The sequence below is a fragment of the Mobula birostris genome, chromosome 2 (genome assembly GCF_030028105.1).
Source record: "Mobula birostris isolate sMobBir1 chromosome 2, sMobBir1.hap1, whole genome shotgun sequence".
Lineage (NCBI taxonomy): Eukaryota > Metazoa > Chordata > Chondrichthyes > Myliobatiformes > Myliobatidae > Mobula > Mobula birostris.
The window spans coordinates 156778755-156801907 of record NC_092371.1 but is presented as its reverse complement, the minus strand read 5'-3'; the positions used below and the strand labels follow the sequence as shown (position 1 = coordinate 156801907).

At 40.6% G+C, this 23153-nt stretch overlaps 1 protein-coding gene across 9 annotated transcripts in view; it reads left to right on the top strand.

Annotated features, from left to right (window-relative positions):
* Positions 1-23153, top strand: part of adgrb3 (adhesion G protein-coupled receptor B3) — an 817113-nt gene that overhangs the window by 363492 nt on the left and 430468 nt on the right. For all 9 annotated transcript variants that reach the window (XM_072250523.1, XM_072250502.1, XM_072250515.1 and 6 more), the window contains 6 exons: positions 5746-5910; positions 8808-8972; positions 12455-12556; positions 13005-13111; positions 18823-19017; positions 21800-21868. In XM_072250523.1, coding sequence (XP_072106624.1) covers positions 5746-5910; positions 8808-8972; positions 12455-12556; positions 13005-13111; positions 18823-19017; positions 21800-21868 — 803 coding nt within the window. The remainder of the gene's footprint in view (positions 1-5745; positions 5911-8807; positions 8973-12454; positions 12557-13004; positions 13112-18822; positions 19018-21799; positions 21869-23153) is intronic.

The following is a 23153-nucleotide window of genomic DNA, read 5'->3' as shown; positions in this document are numbered from 1 at the left end:
ATTTTTTTAAAATGACATGTTGCTGGTGAACAAGGAAATGCAGGGGTGAGTTACAGTGTGCGCAGCAGAGTTTTGGATAAGCTCATGTTTACAGAAGGTAAAGTCATGCATCGAAATCATATGCAAAATGCTGTCTCTTCAACTGATGTTTCAGAATCAACACTAGAAAGCATAATATTAAAAATGTTTAAGTCAGCAGCCAATATTCAGCTCAAAGAGTATTTGATACACTTTAGAAATGGCTGTGCTTCTACTGTTTGTGAAGTGAACTGGCAGCATCAAGTGGTGGAAGAGGGTTCTGCACCAAGTGTACTGAAGCCGCACAGAAGTACTACAGAATCATATGGCGTTAAAGAAGGCCACTCGGGCCACTGTGCCTGGACCAGCTGTCTGACAGAGCACTTAAAATCCAGTACATTTCCCCAACAGACCTGCAACTTCTTACTTTTTAAGTATTGATTCAATTCTTCTAAATATTATCGTTCGATCTGTTCCCACCATCTTTTGGGTAGAGCATCCAAATCATTTTGTCATTTATCCTCCTGGATTTCTATTTGCCTGTTAACTATTTTAAATCTATGCCATTCAGTTACCAATTTCCAGCCCTCAGAAATGCATTCACCCCATCTATCATCCAAGGCCCATACGATTTTGAACAACTCAATTGAGGCCAGGTTATTTATCTAAGTTAAATATAGGGTCTATGGCTCCCTGAATAGACACCTCCAATGGAAGTAAAGAAACAGACTAGACAGCCAGCGCCTTTATCCAAGGGCAGCAATAACTGATAGCAGAGGGCATAATTTTATGGTGATTGGAGGAAAGTATGGGGAGAGGGGATGTCAGAGATAGTGTTTTTTATACAGAGTGGGAAGAGCATGGTAGAGACAGACACATTAGGGACATTAAAGATATTTTTAGATAGGCAAATGATGCCTATGTGGGAATTTTTACGTTAGATAGAGTGTGTTAAAAGATCGGCACAATATTGTGGGCCAAAGGGCCTGTACTGTGCTCTAATGTTGTATGTTCTAGCTGGATGGAGCTGTGCAACAGAGCTCATTTAAATGGAAGGATTGTTTCTTTTTCAACTGTTTATATGGCAACAGATCAAAAATGTTTTAATAGTGGTATTGATGAGAGGATGAGTCAGTTTACTGACAGATTTTGCCGATTCTGTTTGCATAAGAATAGATTTAACATCAGCAAAGGTGATCGTTAACTGGATATGTTAATACAGTTGAATCATTTCAGGATGTAGAAAAGATTCTGATAAAGTTCAAAGCTGTAGGATTTCAGTAGGGAGTTAAAGGAGGAAACTCTGAAGCCTTAGGCCACAGCAGCAAATGAAGACAGAATGAAAAATGGGCATCCAGCAATGACCGGAACTGAGAAGTGACTTTGTAACAAACAACATGTATATTAAAAAATTGTGGCAAATTGCAGCCTGATTATGAAAGAAAGACATAATTGAAGGATTGTTATTTCAGAAATAGTCCGATCAACTTTAAAAGCTTTCTCTCTCCTCTTCCAGCAATTAGTGTTTTTGTTCGGTGTTCAGATTTTCACACCTCTGAAATTATCTAAATGCAGAAATATGCAGCAAAGGAGAATCAGGACACAGGTCACTGCTCCCAATTTGTTATGCTCCTAGTTTCCTGGTCATTAAAGTTAATCACTCTTTGATGTGATTTAACCCAGATAATTAGTGACAGTGTGTGGCAGTCTCCAAGGAGATAGGCTGACACGGATTAACTCTTTAATCACCATAGCACCAAGGCAATATAAAAACAGGTCGGGCTGTTATTTCTCTGTGTAGTTTTTTTATTATTTGCTCAGATTGTGGGAAACACAGCATCATTGCAAAGTCCCTGGAGTGTTTTTTTTCCCAAAAGTTCTCAATCCACATAGATTGAGCCAACGTGTTTGAAATAACATCCTAATTGTAACACAGCACTGTTATTTTCAATATTGAAACACAAAGTAAAATAGTTTCACGAGAGCTTTTTAAGTCTAACAGAAATGTTTTCAATGAAAGTTTCTCTGTCTGCAACCCTGTGCTTTTCTAGAAGTGCCTCTGCTTGTGAGTTGCACTCAGCTCCCAATTAGCTCAACATGGTCTCCCAAAGATGGAGTTTTACACCAATCAAACATTAATGGATTGGTGCATGGAATTCTGAACCCATCACGGGACAAAGTTCGTGCAGTGAAGATCATTAAATATTAACAACAGGGAAAGGGACATTTGGCTGTTCCTAAAAGGGCTTTTCTATAATTCCTCTCTCTTCTCCATCCTCATCGCCCTGCAAATCTCACCTGTACAACTAGTTATGCAATTCCTTCTGCATGTTCTAATTGAACCTCCCTCCATTTCTCTTTCTCACACTACATTACACATCACAGCAACTGTATGAACTATTTTGCAGGCTAAATGCATGGAGGATGGTTCCTGTGGCAGTGTTATCTGGAAATGGGTTCATATACCCAAGATAAGGGATCGGTCATTCATGAGAAGAAATTTCTCTCACCTTGTGGGAGATGAACCATGAGAACTAGGTACCTCAGTGTCTCTGTAGGTATATATAATACAGACAGCCATTGTTAGAGTTTTAGATGTTAAGGGAAGTGAGAGATGTGGCATCAGTATTGGGAAATTGGTGCTGAGCCAAGAGATCATCCAGATGTGAGAAGTGGGAAAAGCTAGCTGGCCAACCATTTTAATGCCTCTCTCTAACATCCTTGGAGAAAGAGGTGAGGATCTACCTTCTAGAACAGCAGTAGTTTTATCATGAAGAATATTTTTGTCCTGGTTGCTAGGACCCGAACCTACTTTTAGTGAAGGAATGGTGATATATTTCCAAATTAATGTGGCGATTTTCTTGGAATGAACATGACTGAAACTGCTCCCATGCACCAACACGTGATTGAAATGGAAGAATCATAGATTACTAAGTAAGTTGCTGTAGCTCGCTTTGTATGTCACCACAAGCCAAGGGATGAAAAATTTAATGTTCGAGCAGTTTAAGAGTTTAGAAGAATGAGGGGTGATCTCATTTAAACCTGTTAAATATGGAAAGACCTAGATAGAGTGGATGTTTCCAATAGTGGGAGAGTCTAGAACCAAAGGGCACAGCCACAGACTACAGAGCTGTGCCTTTAGAGCAGAGATGAGGATGAATTTCTTTAGCCAGCGGATTCCTTGTCATAGAATTCCTTGTCACAGAATTCCTTGTCACAGAATTCCTTGTCACAGGTGGTTGTGGAAGCCAAGTTATTGGATATGTTTAAAGGAGAGGTTGATAGATTCTTGATTAGTACGAGCATCAAAGTTCACAGGAAGAAGGCAGAAGACAGGGTTGAGAAGGAAATTAAATCAGCCATGTTTAAACGGTGGATCAGACTTGATGGACCAGATGGCCTAATTGTGCTCCTATGTCTTAAGGCCCTACTTCTACTTCTCAAGGTCTTGGGTTCTGGAGAACACTGAGTAGGCTCCCCGAATGCCTCAGTTTTTTTGTTCACCTCCAGCAGGAATCAACAAATAATAAAATTTATTCCAGGAGATTGTCATTTAGCATAAGATGCATTCCTGTCATAAGTTAAAAAGTAAACTGTATAATGCTACTGTTGAGACCTGGGTGGTGGCAGGGAGTACAGTAGTTTCATAGTTGAGAGGAAGAAGCTTGTTCCTATCCTAAAACCCCTTGTCCTAATACTACAGTACCTTCCACATGACGGTAGGGGTCCAAAGGGATTGTGGGACAGATAGAAGGGATCCTTGACAATGCTAAGACACCCTATGTACTCAGTGCTCCTGATAAATATCTCAGATGAATGGAAGAGTGGCCCCAATAATCCTCTCAGCAATCCCCGTTATCCCTTGTAAGGGTCTTGCAGTCAGATGCCCATGCAATTCCCGTACCAGACGGTGATGCAGCTGGTCAGGACTCTCTCAATGGTGCCTTAGTAAAAATTGGTTGGAATGTGGAGGGAGTGGGGCGGAGCCTTGCTCACCTCGATCTCCTCAGGAAGTGGAGATGTTGCTGGGCTTTCTTGACTAGAGAGGTGGTGTTGAGGGACCAGATGAGATCATCCATTATGTGCACTCCCAGACTCTCCCTCCGGAGGAGCCTTTTATGTGCAGTGAGGAGTGGTCAGCATGGACCTTCCTCAAGTCCACAATCATCACTTTAGTCTTATCCACATTGAGATTCAAGTTGCTGTACTCACACTAGTCCACCAGCTGCTCTACCTTCTCTCAGTACACATTTGTTGATGGGGCTAGCCTCTGTTGTGTCATCGGTGAACTTGGTGATTAGGTTTAAGCTGGATCTAGCAGTGCAGTCGTGCGTCAGCAGCGAGATGAACATGCAGCCCTGTGAGGTACCGGTGTTCAGTGTGATGGAGCTAAGAGATGTTGCTGCTAACCAGGATTGGCTGTGGTCTTTCTGTCAAGAAGTCCAAGATACAGTTTCAGAGAGAGGTGTTGAGACCCAATGAGGACAGGTTACCCACCAGCTTCTGAGGGCTGATTGTGTTAAATGCTGAGCTGAAGTTGATAAACAGCTTCCTGGCATGAGCCAGGTGATAATACTCCCCACTTTGAGTCAGAATGTCCCAGGTTCTCATTCTGAAGCCAAGTTCAAAAATCTAGGCTGGTACAGCAGTGTAGTCCTGACAGGACACTGCACTGTCAGAAATGGGAGGGCTAGAAACTACGATGCAGCTCAAGTGGCATGTCAAAGCATCACTGCGGGGAATGGGGAAGGCCACGCCTCCTTCCTCTGTTGTGTGACAGTGGTTCTCACAACGCTATTTTGAGAGGTAGAACAGAAATGCATGTACTTTCTGTAAGTGCTGCATTTGCTTTCATAATTGCCTTGAGTTTGTCTTGGTCAACATAGTTGTCTTAATTAGCTTGATTTTTTTCCATGTATTATCTTTGACATTATGATAGCTTAATTGGGAATATTTGCCTTGCAAATTTTAAATTGAACTAGTAACTAATGTCCTTTCTTTTGGAACACGCTTCCAATTTTCAACAGATTGCGGCCATTCTAGAAAATCCTCCCTCTGTCCCTCTCACTATACCCCTTGCCCATCCTCTGGGTTTTCCCCCCCTCCCCCTTTTCTTTCTCCCTAGGCCTCCTGTCCCATGATCCTCTCATATCCCTTTTGCCTATCACCTGTCCAGCTCTTGGCTCCATCCCTCCCCCTCCTGTCTTCTTCTATCATTTTGGATCTCCCCCTCCCCCTCCCACTTTCAAATCTCTTACTAGCTCTTCCTTCAGTTAGTCCTGACGAAGGGTCTCGGCCCGAAACGTCGACTGTACCTCTTCCTAGAGGTGCTGCCTGGCCTGCTGCGTTCACCAGCAACTTCGATGTGTGTTACACCCCCTCATTATTTTTTCTCTATTTTTGCTCTCTTTTTGTACTACTTACTTAATTAAATTTATCTATATATATATTTCTTATTTTAATTTATAGATTTTTAAATTATGTATTACTATGTACTGAAGCCGCAAAAATAACAAATTTCATTACATATGCTAGTGATATTAAACCTGATTCTGATTCTAATCAACTTTGGAAGTGAAAGCATAAGGGGACAACGTTAGAGGAAGAAATGACATAGCATGTAACAGATTGAACAAAAAAAAATCAGGTTAATTTGCTGTTTCTGGTAGGATTAATTGGCAGTAATTGGTTGGAAGACTGTTTTTTTGAAACTCTGTGTTTTTGCAGTGGATGGACAGTGGAAAGAATGGAGTCCTTGGACAGACTGCTCGGTGACCTGCTCCAATGGAACACAGCAGCGAACCCGGCAATGCACTGCTGCTGCTCACGGTGGCTCTGAGTGCAGGGGCCACTGGGCTGAGAGCAGAGAATGCTTTAACTCCGAATGCACAGGTAGGCGTGTTTGTCCCCCACAGTAACAGATTTCCAGCCAAAATATGAGAATAAATCAGATGGTTATTGGGTGTTCCTGTGGATACAGGAGGAACAAAGCAAAGCATTATTTTATGGTAACCCTCCTGTATATCATTTCTGAACTGAGAGAGTATTTCAGATATGATCTGCACTGAGACAATGATTCCACCTGTGGTGCTGACCATCCTGTGTAATTACAAACACTTCCAGCAGAGGGAGAGCTTCAGCAATGTACTTATCTGAGAAAGGAAACCAATGACAATCCACAGGATGAGAGGACAAGGGAAGACATCCTGTAAAACTCAGGTCAAGTAAAGTCATAAAACGCATAATTTATTGTATTCAGGACAGAACTTGTAACAAGAAGGATTTGTCTATCATTTTGATTTAACTCATATCCCCTATACACTGTCAATCTATAATTAACTGTAAGAATCACAATCGATTTTAGTATCATTGACAGGTCATGAAATTTGTTGCTTTGTGGCAGCAGTATATTGCAATACACAATAATACTATATATATATATTAATTAAATTAAATAAGTAGTGCAAAAGAGAACAAAAATTGTAAGGTAGTGTTCATGGGTTGGTTCATTGTTTGTTCAGAAATCTGATGGCAGAGGGGAAGAAACTGTTTCTAAAACATTGAGGGTGAGTATTCAAGTTCCTGTACTTCCTCCCTGACGGTAGTAATCAGAAGAGCGCAGGTCCTGGGTGAAGGGGGTCCTTAATGACGGATACAGCTTTCTTTAGGCATCGCCTTTTGTAGACATCCTTGATGCTGGGGAGCTGAGCTTGCAATGCTCTGCAGCATTTTCCAATCCTGTGCAGTGGCCCTCCATAAAACAATGATAAAATAAACAGCTTTTGGGACTGAACAGACTAGAATTGAATTTGAGATCACCAGATGTATATTTGTAAATCCCAGCAGGAATCTGATGCAGCAATTCCTGGTGACATCATCTGTCACCATATATTAATACTACACAGATGAGTGATGTGATACACACATTGGTGACAAGAACATATCACACAACAGCTCGATACTGCTGAGAGGCATAATCACATCAAACGTCACCACACAATGTCTTTCGCCTTTACATCGTAGCACTGCTGTTTCAAGGTTTTGACATTCAATGCTGGTCTTATGAATAAAATATATTTTATTTAGAAATACAAGATAAAAATATTTAAAAATAGCATTAATTGCCATATGTACATTGAAACATATAGTGAAGTATATCATTTTGCATCAGATCAAATCAGTGAGGATTGTGCTGGGAGCCCACAATTTTTGGCACACTTCCAGCACCAATATAGCATCCCGATAACTCGCTAACTCTAACTGGTACGTCTTTGGAAGGTGGGAGGAAATTGGAGCACCTGGAGGAATCCCATGTGGTCACAGGCAGAACATTCTGACAGACAGTGCTGGGAAGTGAACTTCTGTCTTACAGCTGGTGCTGTAATATGTTGTGCTCACCGCTGCGCTAAGCATGGCACCCTGTTACAGCATGGTTACAGGCCATTCGAGCCCAACGAGCCCGCATGTGTGCTCAATTACACCCATATGTCTTTGCAATGTGGGAGGAAACTGCAGCACCCAAATGAAAACCCATGCAGTCATGTAGTGAATGTACAAACTCCTTACAGACTGCTGTGGAAATGAACCCAGGTCACTGGTGCTGTAATAGCATTACACTAACTCTGTACTACCATACTGGCCCTAATTTTCAGGATGGTCTGAAGTCTACACAGTTAGTCATTGCAAGGATTTGTTGCAAGTGATTTATGTGCGCTCTGTGGTTAAGCTGTCACGCCAGTGCCAAATGGAAGATTATCACCATGGTCAAAACCATCACTGAGCTGAAGATGGCCACATTGCCATTTGAAGTGTATTTGCACTTAAAGCCAGTAGAAGCAAGACTTCAAACCCAGAAATCTCAGGGTGCAGCAACTCAATTACTGCAGTGATAAAGCCAATCAGAAGTGAAATGGCTTGGCCCTCTAATGGCTTTCCTCTCTGTGCTGACAGCTGCTTACCTAAACAGCTGAAATGTCTTTTCACTTGCAAAAGAAAAGGAACAAGGGCGTAGAGTCCAATGAATAACAAAAGCACAGAGATTTTACTCTTATAGTGATACAGAAAGAAAATTACATGATGTATGTTGCTCATCATCTGAACAATGTTAGCCCTGTTGCATTGCAGCTTCCTTGCCTTCAACAGTTTTTCAGTCCATATCAGCAGATAATAGTCACTCAAAGTTCCAGATCAATGACGAAGTCAAAATAGAGTTTCTTTTTGTCATAGGCACAGGTACACGTGTGCACAGGTGCAATGAGAAACTTGGCAGCATTCTACAAGAAAAACATAAATTAAACAACATTATACATATGTTTTACAAGAAAGAAAACAATCTGAGCAAACCATTGTGTATTGTATGACAAAGTGGTCAAAATAGTCATAGACACGAGATTCAGCAGATGCTGGAAATCTTGAACAGCATTCATGAAATGCTGGAGCAACTCAGCAAGTCAGGCAGCATTTAGGGAGGGGAATAAACAGTCATTGCTTTGGGCTAAGGCTCTTCATTAGGACTGGTTGTAATTTAGCTATATTGAGGTATTGATTGGGGTTATGCCAGATGGTTCAGGAATCGAATGGTTGAAGGGAGGTAGCTGTTCTTGAAGCTAGTGTGTGTGACTTCAGGCCTCTATATCTCCTGCCTGATGGTAGCTAAGAGAAAATGGCATGGCCTGGATGGTGGAGCAATCACTGTACAAGTTCCTTAGAAGCCTATATTAGATAGATATCTTTAATTTTTAGGTTTTAATTCAGCTTCATTTTCCTCTTTTTTTTCTTTCAACTTAAAGAGAATGGGAAGTGGAATCCATGGGGTCACTGGAGTGCATGTTCAAAGTCGTGTGATGGTGGCTGGCAGAGAAGAATCCGGGTGTGCCAGGGATTGGTCATCACGGGACAGCCTTGTGAAGGACTGGGCGAAGAGATTCAGAAGTGCAGTGAGCAAAGGTGTCCAGGTAAACCGAAAGGTCTCTATGCAAAGAGTAATCAGTCACACCTGTGGTGGATTTCAAGCTGGTTGTTGCTCAGCAGTTGTTTTGTTGCCTCTGTTTTCCAAAACTTGTTGGTAAAGACCTGTTCCAGCAATTGAACAGAAAACTTAAGCAGACTCCAGGTTTAAAGGAGCATTACAATGACAATGATGCCAAACCAAGGCTCCTTCTGCCCCAACTGGTGCATGTAAAATAAATCACATCAAGATATTCAAAGAAGAGTAGAGGAAACAGATGTGGTGCCGAATCCCATATTTATCACCTGAGAAGCATCACTAAAAGCATATTATCCAGTAATCTACACATGAGCATTTGTAGGAGGAATCGCTTTTAAAAGGTCTTTTGTGGTTCTGCACCTCTCATACTATTTACCATCAGAGGCAACAAGTCTGGAGCACAAAAGCAAACCATGTTGGCCAGTTGGTCTTTGCCATCCTTTGCGTCCCCACCCTGCGCCATCAGCCCAATTAATATGGTCTTTCTATTCCTTCTCTCTCATGCTTATCCTTATCCTAATCTCCTTCACTGAGTCAATACTGTTTAACTCCCCTTGATATTGTGTTCTTTTTCTCACAACTTTCTCAGTGAGGTGTTTTCTCCAAAAAATTTTCCATCAAGATTAGTGGTAACTACTGGTCTGCCCCTCATACGGAAACTCTTCCCCCTTCATCTCTTGAGTTCAAATCTCACCACGGGAGTTTGAGACTGAACTAAATTTTCAGAAAGTAATGAATCAGTAATGAACAGGGAACCTAACAGATTACTTCTATATTCTGTAGGGATGAAACCTATCAATTTTAGACAATGCGGTCCACATGTGACTGGAGTCTTCTAGCAATTCTGACCATTTAGAAAGTGGCTTTCCATCAACTACATTATTGCAGGCCTCTACTTTGCTTGGAGGCAGCTGTAAATGCTGGTTTCCCAGTAGTCCATGATTCCTGACAGCAAATGATACAAAAAAAACAGCAATTAGTGTCAGACAACATACACCAGGGTTTGCAATGTATGCTGGAGTGTTATAATATCAGTGTCCGTGAGGAGATGAAAACAATAAGTTACCAATTATTCTAGTATACCATGCATGGCAACGATCATCTCAAGAACATAAGACTTCAGGCATGTAAATTCTGGAATTCTTGAGCAACACACACTAAATGCTGTAGGAACTCAGCAGGTAGGGCAGCATCTATGGAGAGAAATATGATGGAGGATCTCTGCCCAAAATGTCAACTGTTTATTCCCCTCCATAGATGCTGTCTGACCTGTTGAATTCTTCCAGTATTTTGTGTGTGTTAAACATCTCAGGAAAGATGAGCTAGAGTGCATTGAAAGTTTATCAGAACAATACTGGGTCCATCAGCAGGATAAGTAACATCGATCTTGCTTTTGTTCTCTTTAGTTCCAAAACTGTTTTAATCTAATCTAGGAATTTCAATTGATGTACGGATTTCTTCGGGTAGGTTCTCCCTGATTGAAAGTACTGGAACTTAGGGGACATAACAAACTGGGAGGAAGCTGATTTGGGGTAATGTCAAGAAGAAATTTGTCACATAGATGTTTGTATAAATTTGGAACAATATTTCCAAAGTGGCAATGAGCACTTGACAGTAGGAGGAAGTTTAGTGGACATGAAAACTAGAGTCCTTATGTAGGGTTGACTCTAGTCCTTTCTATAGATGCTGTCTGACCTCCTGATTTCCTCCAGACTTTGTGTGTGTTGTATGGATTCTTCCTGGTTAAGGATATTCAGTGGCATGGAACCAAATACAGATCAGCCACTTGTGTTCATTTTTATATGACGATACACTATATCGGTATTGCTCTTTTGGAAGAGCTGAAGGATGGACTAGTCTGCCTCTGTGCCATGGTCAATTTTTTCTTCCCTGTGTATGAAATCATTTGAAATACATAGGTGATTTTTTTTTTAATCAGCAGCAAGCATTCAACTGCCACTGTAGAAATGATTGGTGCAGTGAGTTGATGAAATATATGCTGTGTTGATGCTGCACTGTGTGTCAGAGAGATGAGATGTCAAGTAGCAAGAGGCCATCTGTCCACAATTACTGCCTTGCCCAGTCATTTCCAATTGACATTGAACAATGACTAACCCTGTTTTTTCCTTTATTGATTTAACAGTGTTCTTGTACTATCTTTGAAGCTGATAATTTTAGGAAGTCTGTTCTCTGCTTTAACCTTTTGGTTGCTGATGATGTGTCTCTCTGACACACTACAACTGGAGATACTTTGCAATGAACAGAACAGAATCAGAGTGTGGTTCAGTTATTAAATAAAGTTGATCAACATTTCATCAGATTATAGTACACATCATGCTTCATTTTTCTGTCAAGTATCAATTATGCCTCATGCACAGCCCTGAAGGGTGTTGGAAGTTGAATTGGTTATAATTTTTACAAGAGAATTAGATGCTTATTGGATAGACAGATACTTATTGGATAGAGAGACAGCAGAAAAGAAACAAATAAATCAGACTAATTGGATAACCCTTTCAAAGAACTCACACAACCCTGATGGGGCAAATGGCATCGTGTATTATATAATTAAAACTTTAACGATTCAAGTGTTTACCTTTTACAAAATCTCACATTAGTAGATGTATTATATATTATTGTTTTGAGGATGTCAAATAATATTATTTAAATTCATTTATTTAATATGTAAATATATTGACAGGAAGTACATTTCCTTCTCGGGGCTGAAGAAAGGAAATTTGAGGTTGACTTCCCTCTTCGACTACCTATTTTCTGAATTGTCAGGGTAAACTATTTACCTCTCCCATACTCACCAAACAATTTTTGAGTCAATCCAAATGAGAAGAGGCAAAGGTCTCCTGCAAGGCTGCCATTTCTTCTCCCAAAGGGAAAGTATGCTACTGTCGGGTAAATGATTAATCCATGTCAGTGAGCAAATCGTGGCCCCTATTCCTCTCCCCATCTGATTTGAATGCATCACCTGTTGCTCTTGGGCATCCTGTCTACCAAATCAGAGCTTTGGTAAACACATGTTTGTCACTGACCACCTCTTTCTACCATCATTCTGGATATTTATACTTGGAGAATTTCTGTTGACCCCACTCAAAAGGGGTCAAGAAGGCACTCCCTCAGCCGGTTTGCTCAAGGTGCTGAATGGTAGCTTTCTCAGAGCAAGACAAATCTGACAAACCAGGGAAGCCCAATAGCAGCCGTAAATTAACACTGGCAAGCTTTGGTTCTCTCTGCAGTTCATGATATGACTAAGATGGCTGAAAGCGTATTGACAATGCCCAAGAAGGAATTTTAAAAAAGCAGGAGAATTTTCAGGGAAAACAGTCAAAAGTGTAGTTGGATTGATCTTTCAGAAAAACCATGATCTTTTAATTCTGTCTGATGCTCTGAATGGCAATGGATTGATGCTAACTGTTGGTAATAATTTATCCTTGATTTCAGCACCTTATGAGATTTGTCCTGAAGATTATCTGATGGCAATGGTGTGGAGGAGGACAGCAGCTGGGGACTTTGCTTTCAATAGGTGCCCTCAAAATGCAACAGGTAGAGTGAAAGCACACAATATCCTGTTTAGTTAGATGAGAAATGCTGTCAGGTATCCAGAATTCGCCTTTAGAAAGTTAAGGTGAAGTATTCTTTCTTTAGTCTAATGTTGGTATCTTTGAGGAAAGGATTTCATTGACCACACGATGTATCCAAAATAAGTAAGTAATAAATAATAGATCTGACTCAGTGTCTACCAGAATCAGGTTTATTATCACGGGCGTTCGTCAATGAAATTTATAGTTATGTGGCAGCAGTGAATTGAAATACATGTAATATAGTATAAATTACAATCATATGTATAATAAGTAGTGCAAAAGAAAGCAAAAACTAGGGAGTTTGATTGAATTCTTAGATTTATTATCCATTCAGAAATCTGATTGTGGTTATCTTTGATTGACATCAAATTACTTCCTCTCCACTTAATTATTTACTTTGTGACTTACAGGCACCACCAGTAGACGCTGCTCCCTTGATCGTACTGGAGTTGCCTACTGGGAGTCGCCCAGCTTTGCGAGATGCATCTCCAACGAGTACAAACACTTACAGCATACAGTAGGTGCAAAATCAGCAGCAGTGTTTCTTGTTTATTGAAAGTGACAAAAAAAATGGAGCAATCCTTCTGTATTTTTGACTGATGCAATATGTCTATGGAAGATCTTCACAAAATGTGGCAGTTTAGCAGCTCTGAACGAACACATAGAAAGGTAGATTTGGCAGGTTTAAATAAGGAATATTTAATAAAAACAATATCTATTTTGTGTTGTTAAATCCTTGAATGAAAACAATACAAATCTGCCAAATGATAAGATACTAACTTCACTTAGACAACCAAAATACGGGTAATGCTGAAAATAATGCTGAAAATACTGATTAAGTCAAGAGGCATCTGTGAGGAGAGAAAAAAGTTACGGGCTTCTTTACAACTGAAAAAAAGTGACTCATCCTCTGAAATTCAGTTCCCTTGGCTTCCATGTGAATAGCTACTAAACTATAACATATTTACAATGCCAGTCAGGGATGAACTTCTTGGCTGTCTGCTTTAAGGTGCAGGGGAAGGTGAGGACGAGGAGAAAATGAAGCAGAAGGTCTACAATGTGGTGGCTGCAGTGTAAATGACAGAGTATGTTGGAGATAGATAGTAATTGTGGGACAAGTAATGGATTAAAATATACTTAAAGGAGAAGTGAATGGGCAAGCCAGAATTACTATCTGACATTATGCTTCAGTGGTATGTATAGATGCCAACTTGATAATGAAAACCTGTTCCTTAACCTTTCTTATAGGGCAGGTACAGAATACTCAAACTGGGAATGAGCAAAATTAATGTGAAAAGCAATTGGATGATCAGGGTCATAAACACAACAGATTCTGAAGATGCTGGATATCCAGAGTAACACACACAGAAAATGCTGGATATCTCAGCAGATCAGGCAGCATCTATGGAGAGGTATAAAGAGTTGACATTTCAGGCTGAGACCCTAAGTCAGGACTTTGGATGATCAGAATTGCAGAGTGAATGAGGATGTTCTTCTAATGTAGCCACCTGCTTTGCTTTTGGTCTCCCTGATGCAAAGGTGAAGCATCATTGACAGTAAGTACACAATGTTGAATTTAAAGAGGTTCTAATAAATAACTGCTTCCCCGGAAGAGTGTCTGAGGCCTGTGAGATAGATAAAGAAGGGATAAAATGTCAAGCATTGCACCTCCTGTGTCTCAAGAGAATCAGATTCAGGTTTACTATCACTGACATATGTCATAACATTTGTTGTTTTGCAGTAGCAACATTTTTAATATTAAAAAATTAATTTTATTCAGCGATACAGTGCAGAGAAAGCCCTTCTGGCCCTTCAATCCATGCAGCCCCAGCAACCCCCGCCAATGCCGATTAACCCTAACCTAATCACAGGACAATTTACAATGACCACTTAATCTACATGGTATGTCTAAAGAATGGTGCCGGAATTGAACTCCAAACTCCGGGATGTTCTGAACTGGAATAACATCACGATAGCTGCTGGCGCCCAAATTACTATATGTTGCAATAAGAATACATAAACAAAAAATAGGTAGTGCAGAAAGAATGCAAAATAATCAAGGATTGCTAGATTTCATAAATATGTTGGTGGAGGAAATTAGTTGTTTCTAAAACATTGAGTGTGCCTCTTCAAGCTCCTGTATCTCCCCCCTGGTGGTTATAATGTGAAGAGGGCACATCCTGGATGGGGAGAGTCCTTGATGATGAATGCTGCCTTTTGAAGTTGTCCTCAGTGATGGGGGGAATAGTGCCCATGATGTGGCTGTCTGAGTGTACAACCCTCGGCAGCTTTTCCCCACACGCTGGCTACCAGCCAGCCTCACCGACTCAGCTCTGCACGGCTTGACCCTGCTCTTGACTGCTGTTGTGCTTGGAGGAGAGGGTGGTGTGGGGGACACAGAAATGCCTCATTCCCATCTGGCAGAAGGCGCCTGCAGCCCTACAGCAGCCTACAGATCCCTCTGGCCTCCCAAACCCTTGATCACATGTACAACATGTCCATCAGTTGGGCATTCTATCCTGGGGAGGGCCTGCAGCAAGAAGGCTGTGCATCTGAAGACATTTAAGCACAAGCACAGGTTACATAGACTAACTTTGTACTCTTGTGAGTATAGAAGACTACTCTCTGGCTGTCCATCTCATAGGATGATGATGGTTCCTTTCAGTCAGTTAGTGGGGTTTGATACAGGATACCCCTCTCCTCAGAAAGGAACAACGTGTGCATGAATGGATTTTAGGTGAGTAGCGGGTTGTACAGGTTCTGACCCACCCTCTTGACATCCCCTCCCGGATCCAGCGGCATTGTGGGGTCCAAGACGGCTGGGGGAAGTTCTGTTGCAGTGAATGGCCACACCAAGCTTCGATGCAAGGGATGCCCTTTCCGCGATTCACGGCACGTGTTTGCTAGATGGCCGTTGACCCTACGAGGGGGTTCATCCGCCCTTTAACAGATCTTGTTTTTCATCCTGCGGGGTGTCTAGCCACCCTCCTCACCAGGCAAGCCTGGTGGTGGAGCCGGTTTAGTCGCCAAGCACCCGACCATGCGACAGGTAGTACTGGGTTACATGGTACCAGTAGCACTCAGAGGAGTGACCTGACGAGGACTAACAGCAGATCTGAATGAAGTGTTTAGAATCATCAAAGATTTACAGCGAGTAATAGGTGTTTTCAGAAATGGAGGGAAAGTGATCCCTGATTGCCTCACTCAACAAAACTACACAACGTTTTATTGTTCAGTATTACATTGCTGTTTGTGGGCCAAATTAATTACCACATTTCTAAGAGCATAAGACATAGAAGCAGAATTAGGCCATTCAGCCTGTCGAGACTGCTCTGCCATTCCATCATGGCTAATTCATTATCCCTCTCAAACCCATTCTCCTGCCTTCACTCCATAACCATCGATGCCCTGACTAATCAAGAACCTATCAACCTTCATTTTAAATATACCCAATGACTTGGCTTCCACAGCTGTCTATGGTAATGATTTCCACAGATTCCCTATCGTCTGTTTAAAGAAATTCTTCTTCATCTTTATTTTAAAGGGACGTCCTTGTGTTTTGTGGCTGTGGTCTCTGGTCCCATATTCTCCCACTATTAGAAACATCCTGTCCACTAGGCCTTTCACTATTCAATAGGTTTCAATGGGATCTTCCCTTCATTTTTCTAAACTCCATCAAGTAGAGGCCTAGAGCCATCAAACGCTCCTGTATGTTAACCCCTTCATTTCTCATGAATCTCCTCTGGACTGTCTTCAATGCCAGCATATGCTTTCTGAGATAAGGGACAAAGACCAAATTTCAGACACGCTCCACTGCCTGTAACATGCTTTTGTGCATTGTGAAAGTGGAATGGTTGGTAGAAGTTAGGAGTCAAAGTGTGTCATGTAAACCCTCATGATGGATAACATCCTATCTGCTCTTTTACTGAAAGCACTACTTTCCAGCACTATTCCAATATCCCTTGATTTCTTAAATATCTGAACTCTATTCATCTATGTCCTGAATATATTCAACCTCTACAGCTCTTTATTTGAGCAAGGGAAGTTCTTCTCATCTCTGTCCTGATCAACCAAACATTTATTTTGGGTCCAAACGTTCCGGAGAAAATGCAACAAAAATGCAAGTTTTCCTTCTGCATACTAGGGTTTTATCACTTGTTTCAGAAGGGCAGAGTGCTTCTCTGAGGCCATCAAGCATGATTTAGTTGTTTGCTGACCTGTACTCCACTCCCCCCCCCCCCCCCACAACTGTGCAACCAGCAAAAGACATCCTGGAGAGAGAGAGCATGATAATTTAGTTGGAGAATTCTGGAGCTTAAGGCCAGGAAGCTGAAGACAAATCATCAAATGCTCAAATTATTTCAAGGGTCCATAATTGTAGGAGTGCAGTGCAATTTAATTAAGCATAGGACCATAGGAATAAAAGTAGGTCGTTGCAGCCTTCTAGCTTGTTCCGTGCTATTCAATTAGATTTTAACTGATGTGTATCTTTAAATATGATCGCTTGAGGTCCTAATTGCTGGATAGTAAACTTCCAGCCAACTTGTAATAATGCTCATTTTAAAGTGAGCTTTAAATTGTAAAATGACACTTCATGAACATCTCCTTTTCACTTAACCTGGTATACGAAAATATTAAAAGCTCTCTGAATGACTGAGCAAAGTTCAGAGTAAATTTATTATTGAAGTGCATACTGTTTTTGCCACTATATACAATGCTGAGATTTGTTTTCTTGCAGGCATTTGCAGGAAATACAAAGCAACACAACGTAATCAGTGAAAAACTAAACAGAGCAACCAATGTCCAAAAGACAATAAATTGTGCAAATACACAAAGAGAAAGAAAAAATAATAACAATAAATGAATAAGTAATAAATATTGAGAACTTGAGATTAAGAGTCTTTAAAAGTGGGTCCATAGGTTGTGAAATCAGTTCGGTGTTGGAGTGAGTGAAGTTGTCCACTGTGGTTCAAGAGCCTGATGGTTGAGGTTTCTGAACCTGGCAGTGTGGATACCTCCTGTAGCTTTTGTACCACGTCCCTGATGGCAACAGCGAGAACAGAGCATGGCTTGGATGGTGGGAGTGATGGATGATGATGCTGCTTCCCTATGATAGTGCTCCTTGTAAATGTGCTCATTGGTGGGGAGGGCTCTACCTATGATGGATTGGGTCGTATCCACTACCTTTTGTAGGATTTCCCATTCAAGGGCATTGGTGTTTCCATACCAAGCTGTGAGGAAACCAGTCGGTATGCTCTCCACCACAAATCTATAAAAGTTCATCAAAGTTTTAGATGACATGCCAAATCTTCACAAACTTCTAAGAAAGTAGAGTGGCTACCATGCCTTCTTTGTAATGGCAGTTACATGATGGGCCCAGGGACATTTCTCTGAATGATGATGCCAAGCATTTTAAAGTTGCTGATCCTCTCAAACACTGGTCTGCTATTGAAAGCTGGCTCATAGTTCCCTCCTTCTATAGGGAATAATCCTTGGCTTTGATGACATTGAGCGAGTGGTTGATGTTGTGTTAAAGCTAATTCTTTGACCTACTTAGCTGAGTGAAGAAGTTCCCCCTCATGTTCCCCTTAAACATTTCACCTTTCACCTTGAACCCATGTCCTGTAGTTCTAGTCTCATCCAACCTCACTGGATAAAGCCTGTTTGCATTTACCCTATCTATACTTCGCAGAATTTTGTATACCTAAAAGATCTGGATTTACTTCCACCTGCTGATGCTTGGAGAACCAGAGCTGTGCATATTGAAGCAGAGTAGCTTTTATTAGATGAGATGTATAAAGGGTACGAGTTGAGGGAAGAACATGTGCTAATGATCAAGATCAACCATGATCTCATTGAATTTCAGCATTCACTCAATGGTTTGAACGGTCAACTCTTGCTCTTAAGCTTCCTTTGTTCCAATGTGTCTATAGTTAGCCTCAGTTTTAGAATGAAATTAATTGGACAAGTTTTCAGTCCCAGTTGTTTACAGTTGCTCTGTGTGGGTTGGGAAATGAGATGAGGATGGCTTTAAGTTATTATCACAGGTGTTAATAAGCTAAGTAATTTAAACGTAAAAGATGATTAGTTACAAGTGCTGAAATGTAACAAACTTATGTTGAACCACTTTTTTAGCAAGCACACTCCTTTTTGGAAGAGGAAGAAAGGGGCAAGAATGGGCCCAGACAATTTTTATCCTAATTCATTGTACATGTGTGCTTCTTTTAGGTTAAGGAACATCTTGCAAAGGGCCAGAGGACGCTGGCAGGTGAAGGGATGTCTCAGGTAACCAAAACCCTCTTGGACTTAACCCAAAGAAGGAACTTCTATGGTGGGGATCTCCTGGCCTGTGTTGAAATTCTTCGAAACGTCACTGACACGTTTAAAAGAGCGAGTTACGTACCTTCATCTGATGATGTACAGGTAAATACCTTTGTCTACATTGGCATAGAAAAGTTGACAGAAACTTTGCCTGAGCAGATTCTGGAGGTGTTTTTTCTCTTTACTAGTAGAAAGTAATTGGGTCGAACAGACTCCACTTGGGTGAGCAAAGGATGCAGCTTGTAAAGCTGCATCAGTAATTCCAATCCTAACTTCTGATGCAACCTGTGTGGATCTTGTAGGTTCTCTCTGTGACCATGTAGATTCCCCCAGATGGTTTGGTTAACTGGCTATAGAAACTTAGTATATAAGTGAGTGGGAGAATATGGGAATTGGGGAGGGGTGGTTGGGGGCTGGAGCTTAAAAATAACAAGTGTGAATGAGTCAGCATGGACTTAGTAGGCCAAAGGGGATGTTTTTGTGCTATATGATTCATGACACTATGAGATCGTCCTCCAAGCTGTTGCCTGGAAAGAGGGTGCAATTCAGGGTTTGAACACTTCAGTGTTTCTTTAACTGTTTTACTTGTAACATATAGAAATATAGAAAGAAGAAGCTTGCCTGTTGGGAAGAAATATAATTGACTAACAGGTGGTGTTGTGAGGCAGATGTCCTGAAGAGATCATGTTGTATGATTCATAACGTGTGTGTGGAGAAAGGCGGGATAAAGGTTAAAAGATTAGCTTTATTTGTCACATATACATCAAAAAATACAGTGAAATTCATTGTTTCTGTCAATGACCAACACAGTAGAAGGATGTGCTAAAGGCAGCCTACAAGTACCGCCATGCTTCCATCACCAACATAGCATGCGGACAACTTTCCAACCCTAACCCGTACGGAAAGTGGGAGAAAGCCTACATGATCCCAGGGGTGTGTACAAACTCCTTACAGACATCTGCGGGAATTGAACACTGATCGCTGGTGCTGTAAATGTTACACTAATCACATCTCTACCTTGCCATCCTAAGTTAGGGAAGAAGGTCAACTGACCTTCTACCTGGGTGGACAGTGTAGAGGGAATGCACTCCTTATCTCATGCATGTCTAAGATTCAGAAATGCTGTGAAGCTACCAGTGATCTGTTCTTCTGTAGATCCACAATCCACCTCTTTTTCAAGGGAAGGTAAAAAAAAACTTCCCCAAATGGTGTGCAGTGTAACCCTCACCAATCAGCGTGAGTCATTAGGAGAGAAAAGGAAAGCACAGCTGAAGATGAAGGAAGTGGTCAAAGGGCTTCTGAGAGGGAAAGGATAAAAATACAAGGTCTGTACCAAAAACCTGATCTGACCTTTTCCCACCCAACATTTCTCCCATAAGACTGCACCTATCAAAATATAGTCCCTATCTGCCAGCCATTCTCAGGGACTTTATGTTATCAAAATACCTATTTTTCTCTGTTGCTGCAGCTGAACCCCTTCCCCCACAACCCATGAGAAGCAGTCTCAGTCATGCATTATGTTCAATTTCAAAACCAATTACTTCATTTATCTTTAGATATGCAAAACACCAGAGACACCCAGGCCCTATCTACTCTATCAACAACTCATCATTCAGTTATTCCAAAATATATCACTTGTGGTAAAGTGAAATGGTTGATTCTTAGGGTCCAAATGTGTTTAATAGACATGAGGGTGGAATATGCAAGTTGAGCCTTGCAGCAAGAAACCATAATTAGTAACCAAGCCTTGATTCAATACATTTGCACCTCAATAATAGGTACAGAATACTGAGTATATTTGAGATGGTTTCCTCTAGGTGACCAAGTACAGGTATGGCTCCGTTTTGGTTTTCCTGAGTGAGATAGGGACTCCTGTTGTGCCCCTGGTGCTGTGAACCATCATCACCAGAATTGATCCTATTCTCAAGACTGGGAGAGGGATGGGTGTGATAAAAGTTCAAAATAAATTTATTGTCAAAGCACATATATGTCATAACATACTATCCTGAGATGCATTTTCTTGCAAGTATTCACAGTAAATGCAAAGAAACAATGGAATGAATGAAAAAATATACACAAAGGTGGACAACCAATATGCAAAAAAAAACAAATTGTGCAAATACAAAAAGAAAACATAATAATAATAGTAATAAATAAGTTATGAATAATATTGAGAATATGAGTTGTAGAGTCTTTGAAGGGAAGTCCATAGGTTGTGAAATCAGGTCAGTGTTGGGATGAATGAAGTTATCCAATCTGGTTCAGGAGCCTGATGGCTGAGAGGCAATAACTGTTCCTGAACCTGGTGGTGTGGGAGCTAATTCTCCTGTATCTCCTTCCTGACGGCAGCAGTGAGATGAAAACATGGCGGGGTGGGGCCCTCGATGATGGATACTGCTTTCCTGCGATGGTGCTCCTTGCAGCTGTGCTCAATGATGGAATTGGAATTTTAAGTTTCAATAAGTTTTCTATGAATTTTCATTGGTTTTCAATCCCAAAGCTGCAATGAATTTCCAGGCTCTGAATCGTTGGTGCATTTGGCTAATTCCATGTTAAAAGCCTAAATTGAAATATTTCTGTATGTTCTAATAATATTAAATTTTGCAACTGCCTGAAGCATGTAGTTTATAATGTAGCTTACAAATTTGGATTTACTGAATGACTTGCCTTGACCCTCATGACACTGAAATGTCTGGCTAATAATATTTGATGCAGTGAGATCTTAGAAGGTGAATTATAAAATATGATTCAACCTCAGCTGGTGATAAAGACTATGCTTAATATCTAAAGTTATCACAAATTTGAGATCTGAATTTGCATATTAATTGTGCAAACTCTAACATGTTTCAACAGTTATTCTGTAAATCTTACCATTTCTCCACAGAATTTTTTTCAAATCATCAGTAACCTTCTTGAAGAGGAAAACAGAGAGAAGTGGGAAGATGCACAACAGGTAGAACTTAATTTTATGTAATAACTTGAACATTTAATCTTTCTGAAAATGTGGAACCGAGAGTTTCAAAATGAACATGATAGACGTGGAGGAGGATTCTGAAGATGAGTGACTGAGAGTCCATAGAGGGAACTTCAATGTTTTGGCCAAATTCTGTTGCTGAAGATGTGATGGAGAGAGACAGAACCATATGAATATCTGTGCAAGGGTTTGACTTCCTACTATGTGCATTTAAATTGCCTTTACACTGAAACAACATATCATTAAGAACAAACGGCCTAAGGACAGAGTTTAAACTTGCATGCTAGTTTTCTGTGATCACAGGAAATTTATCTGCTAACAACGGTCAGAATCAGAGTCAGATTTACTATCAGTGACATATGACATAAGTACTGTTTTGAGGCAGCAAAGACATAAACATCTATATACAGTGGATTCTGGTTAATAGGGCCACATTGGGACCTGCACATTATGACCCACTAAGCAGCTGCCCCAATTAGCTGAAGTTTCATGGAAATGGTTTAAAAGATATAAGAAAGCCAAACTACCATTTAACTGAGTAACAAATTATGTATGTAAGTGAAATTCAGAGCAACTTAGAACACAGCCAATACTACTACAGTACTATAAAAGTTTAAAGTATATTTGTTATCAAAGTATGTATATATTATACAACCTTGAGACTCATCTCCTTATAGGCAGCTACAAAACAAAGAAACACAAACAAACCCATAAAGAAAGAATACCCAATGTGCAGAGAGAAAGAAATACTGTATTAGTTCCTAATAGTTGTCAGTGGAGGAATTCCTCCAGTGTATGCTGACATGTTCTTTTTATTTACTGAAAATTAACAAAATCAGTGCAGATAATGGACTGCCTTCTTTGCCTTCCTGCATGAAGTAGTGTCATAATCCAACAATAAATTTCCTGGCATCCTGTGTAGTCACTATCTCAGATTCACATGTGTCATCCTCATCACTTTCCTTATCTTCATATTTCCTGCCTTAGTATTTTGATAGAATACTTTTGATGATTACATCAGCTAAATCTTCTTTTTCATTGTAACATTCAAGATGATTGTTGATACCTTCAAATTCCTTGTAGTTCCTCACTTGTTGAAGTAATGAAATCATTTCATTTCACTCCCAGCCATCTCTGGCACCTCCGAGCCTGAATGCTTGAAACTGCAGTGAGCAAAAGAGTTCTGAGTTGTCATACTGCCTGTTTCCCATCAACGAACTGAAACAGAATCAGGTTTAATATGACCAGCATACGTCATGAAATT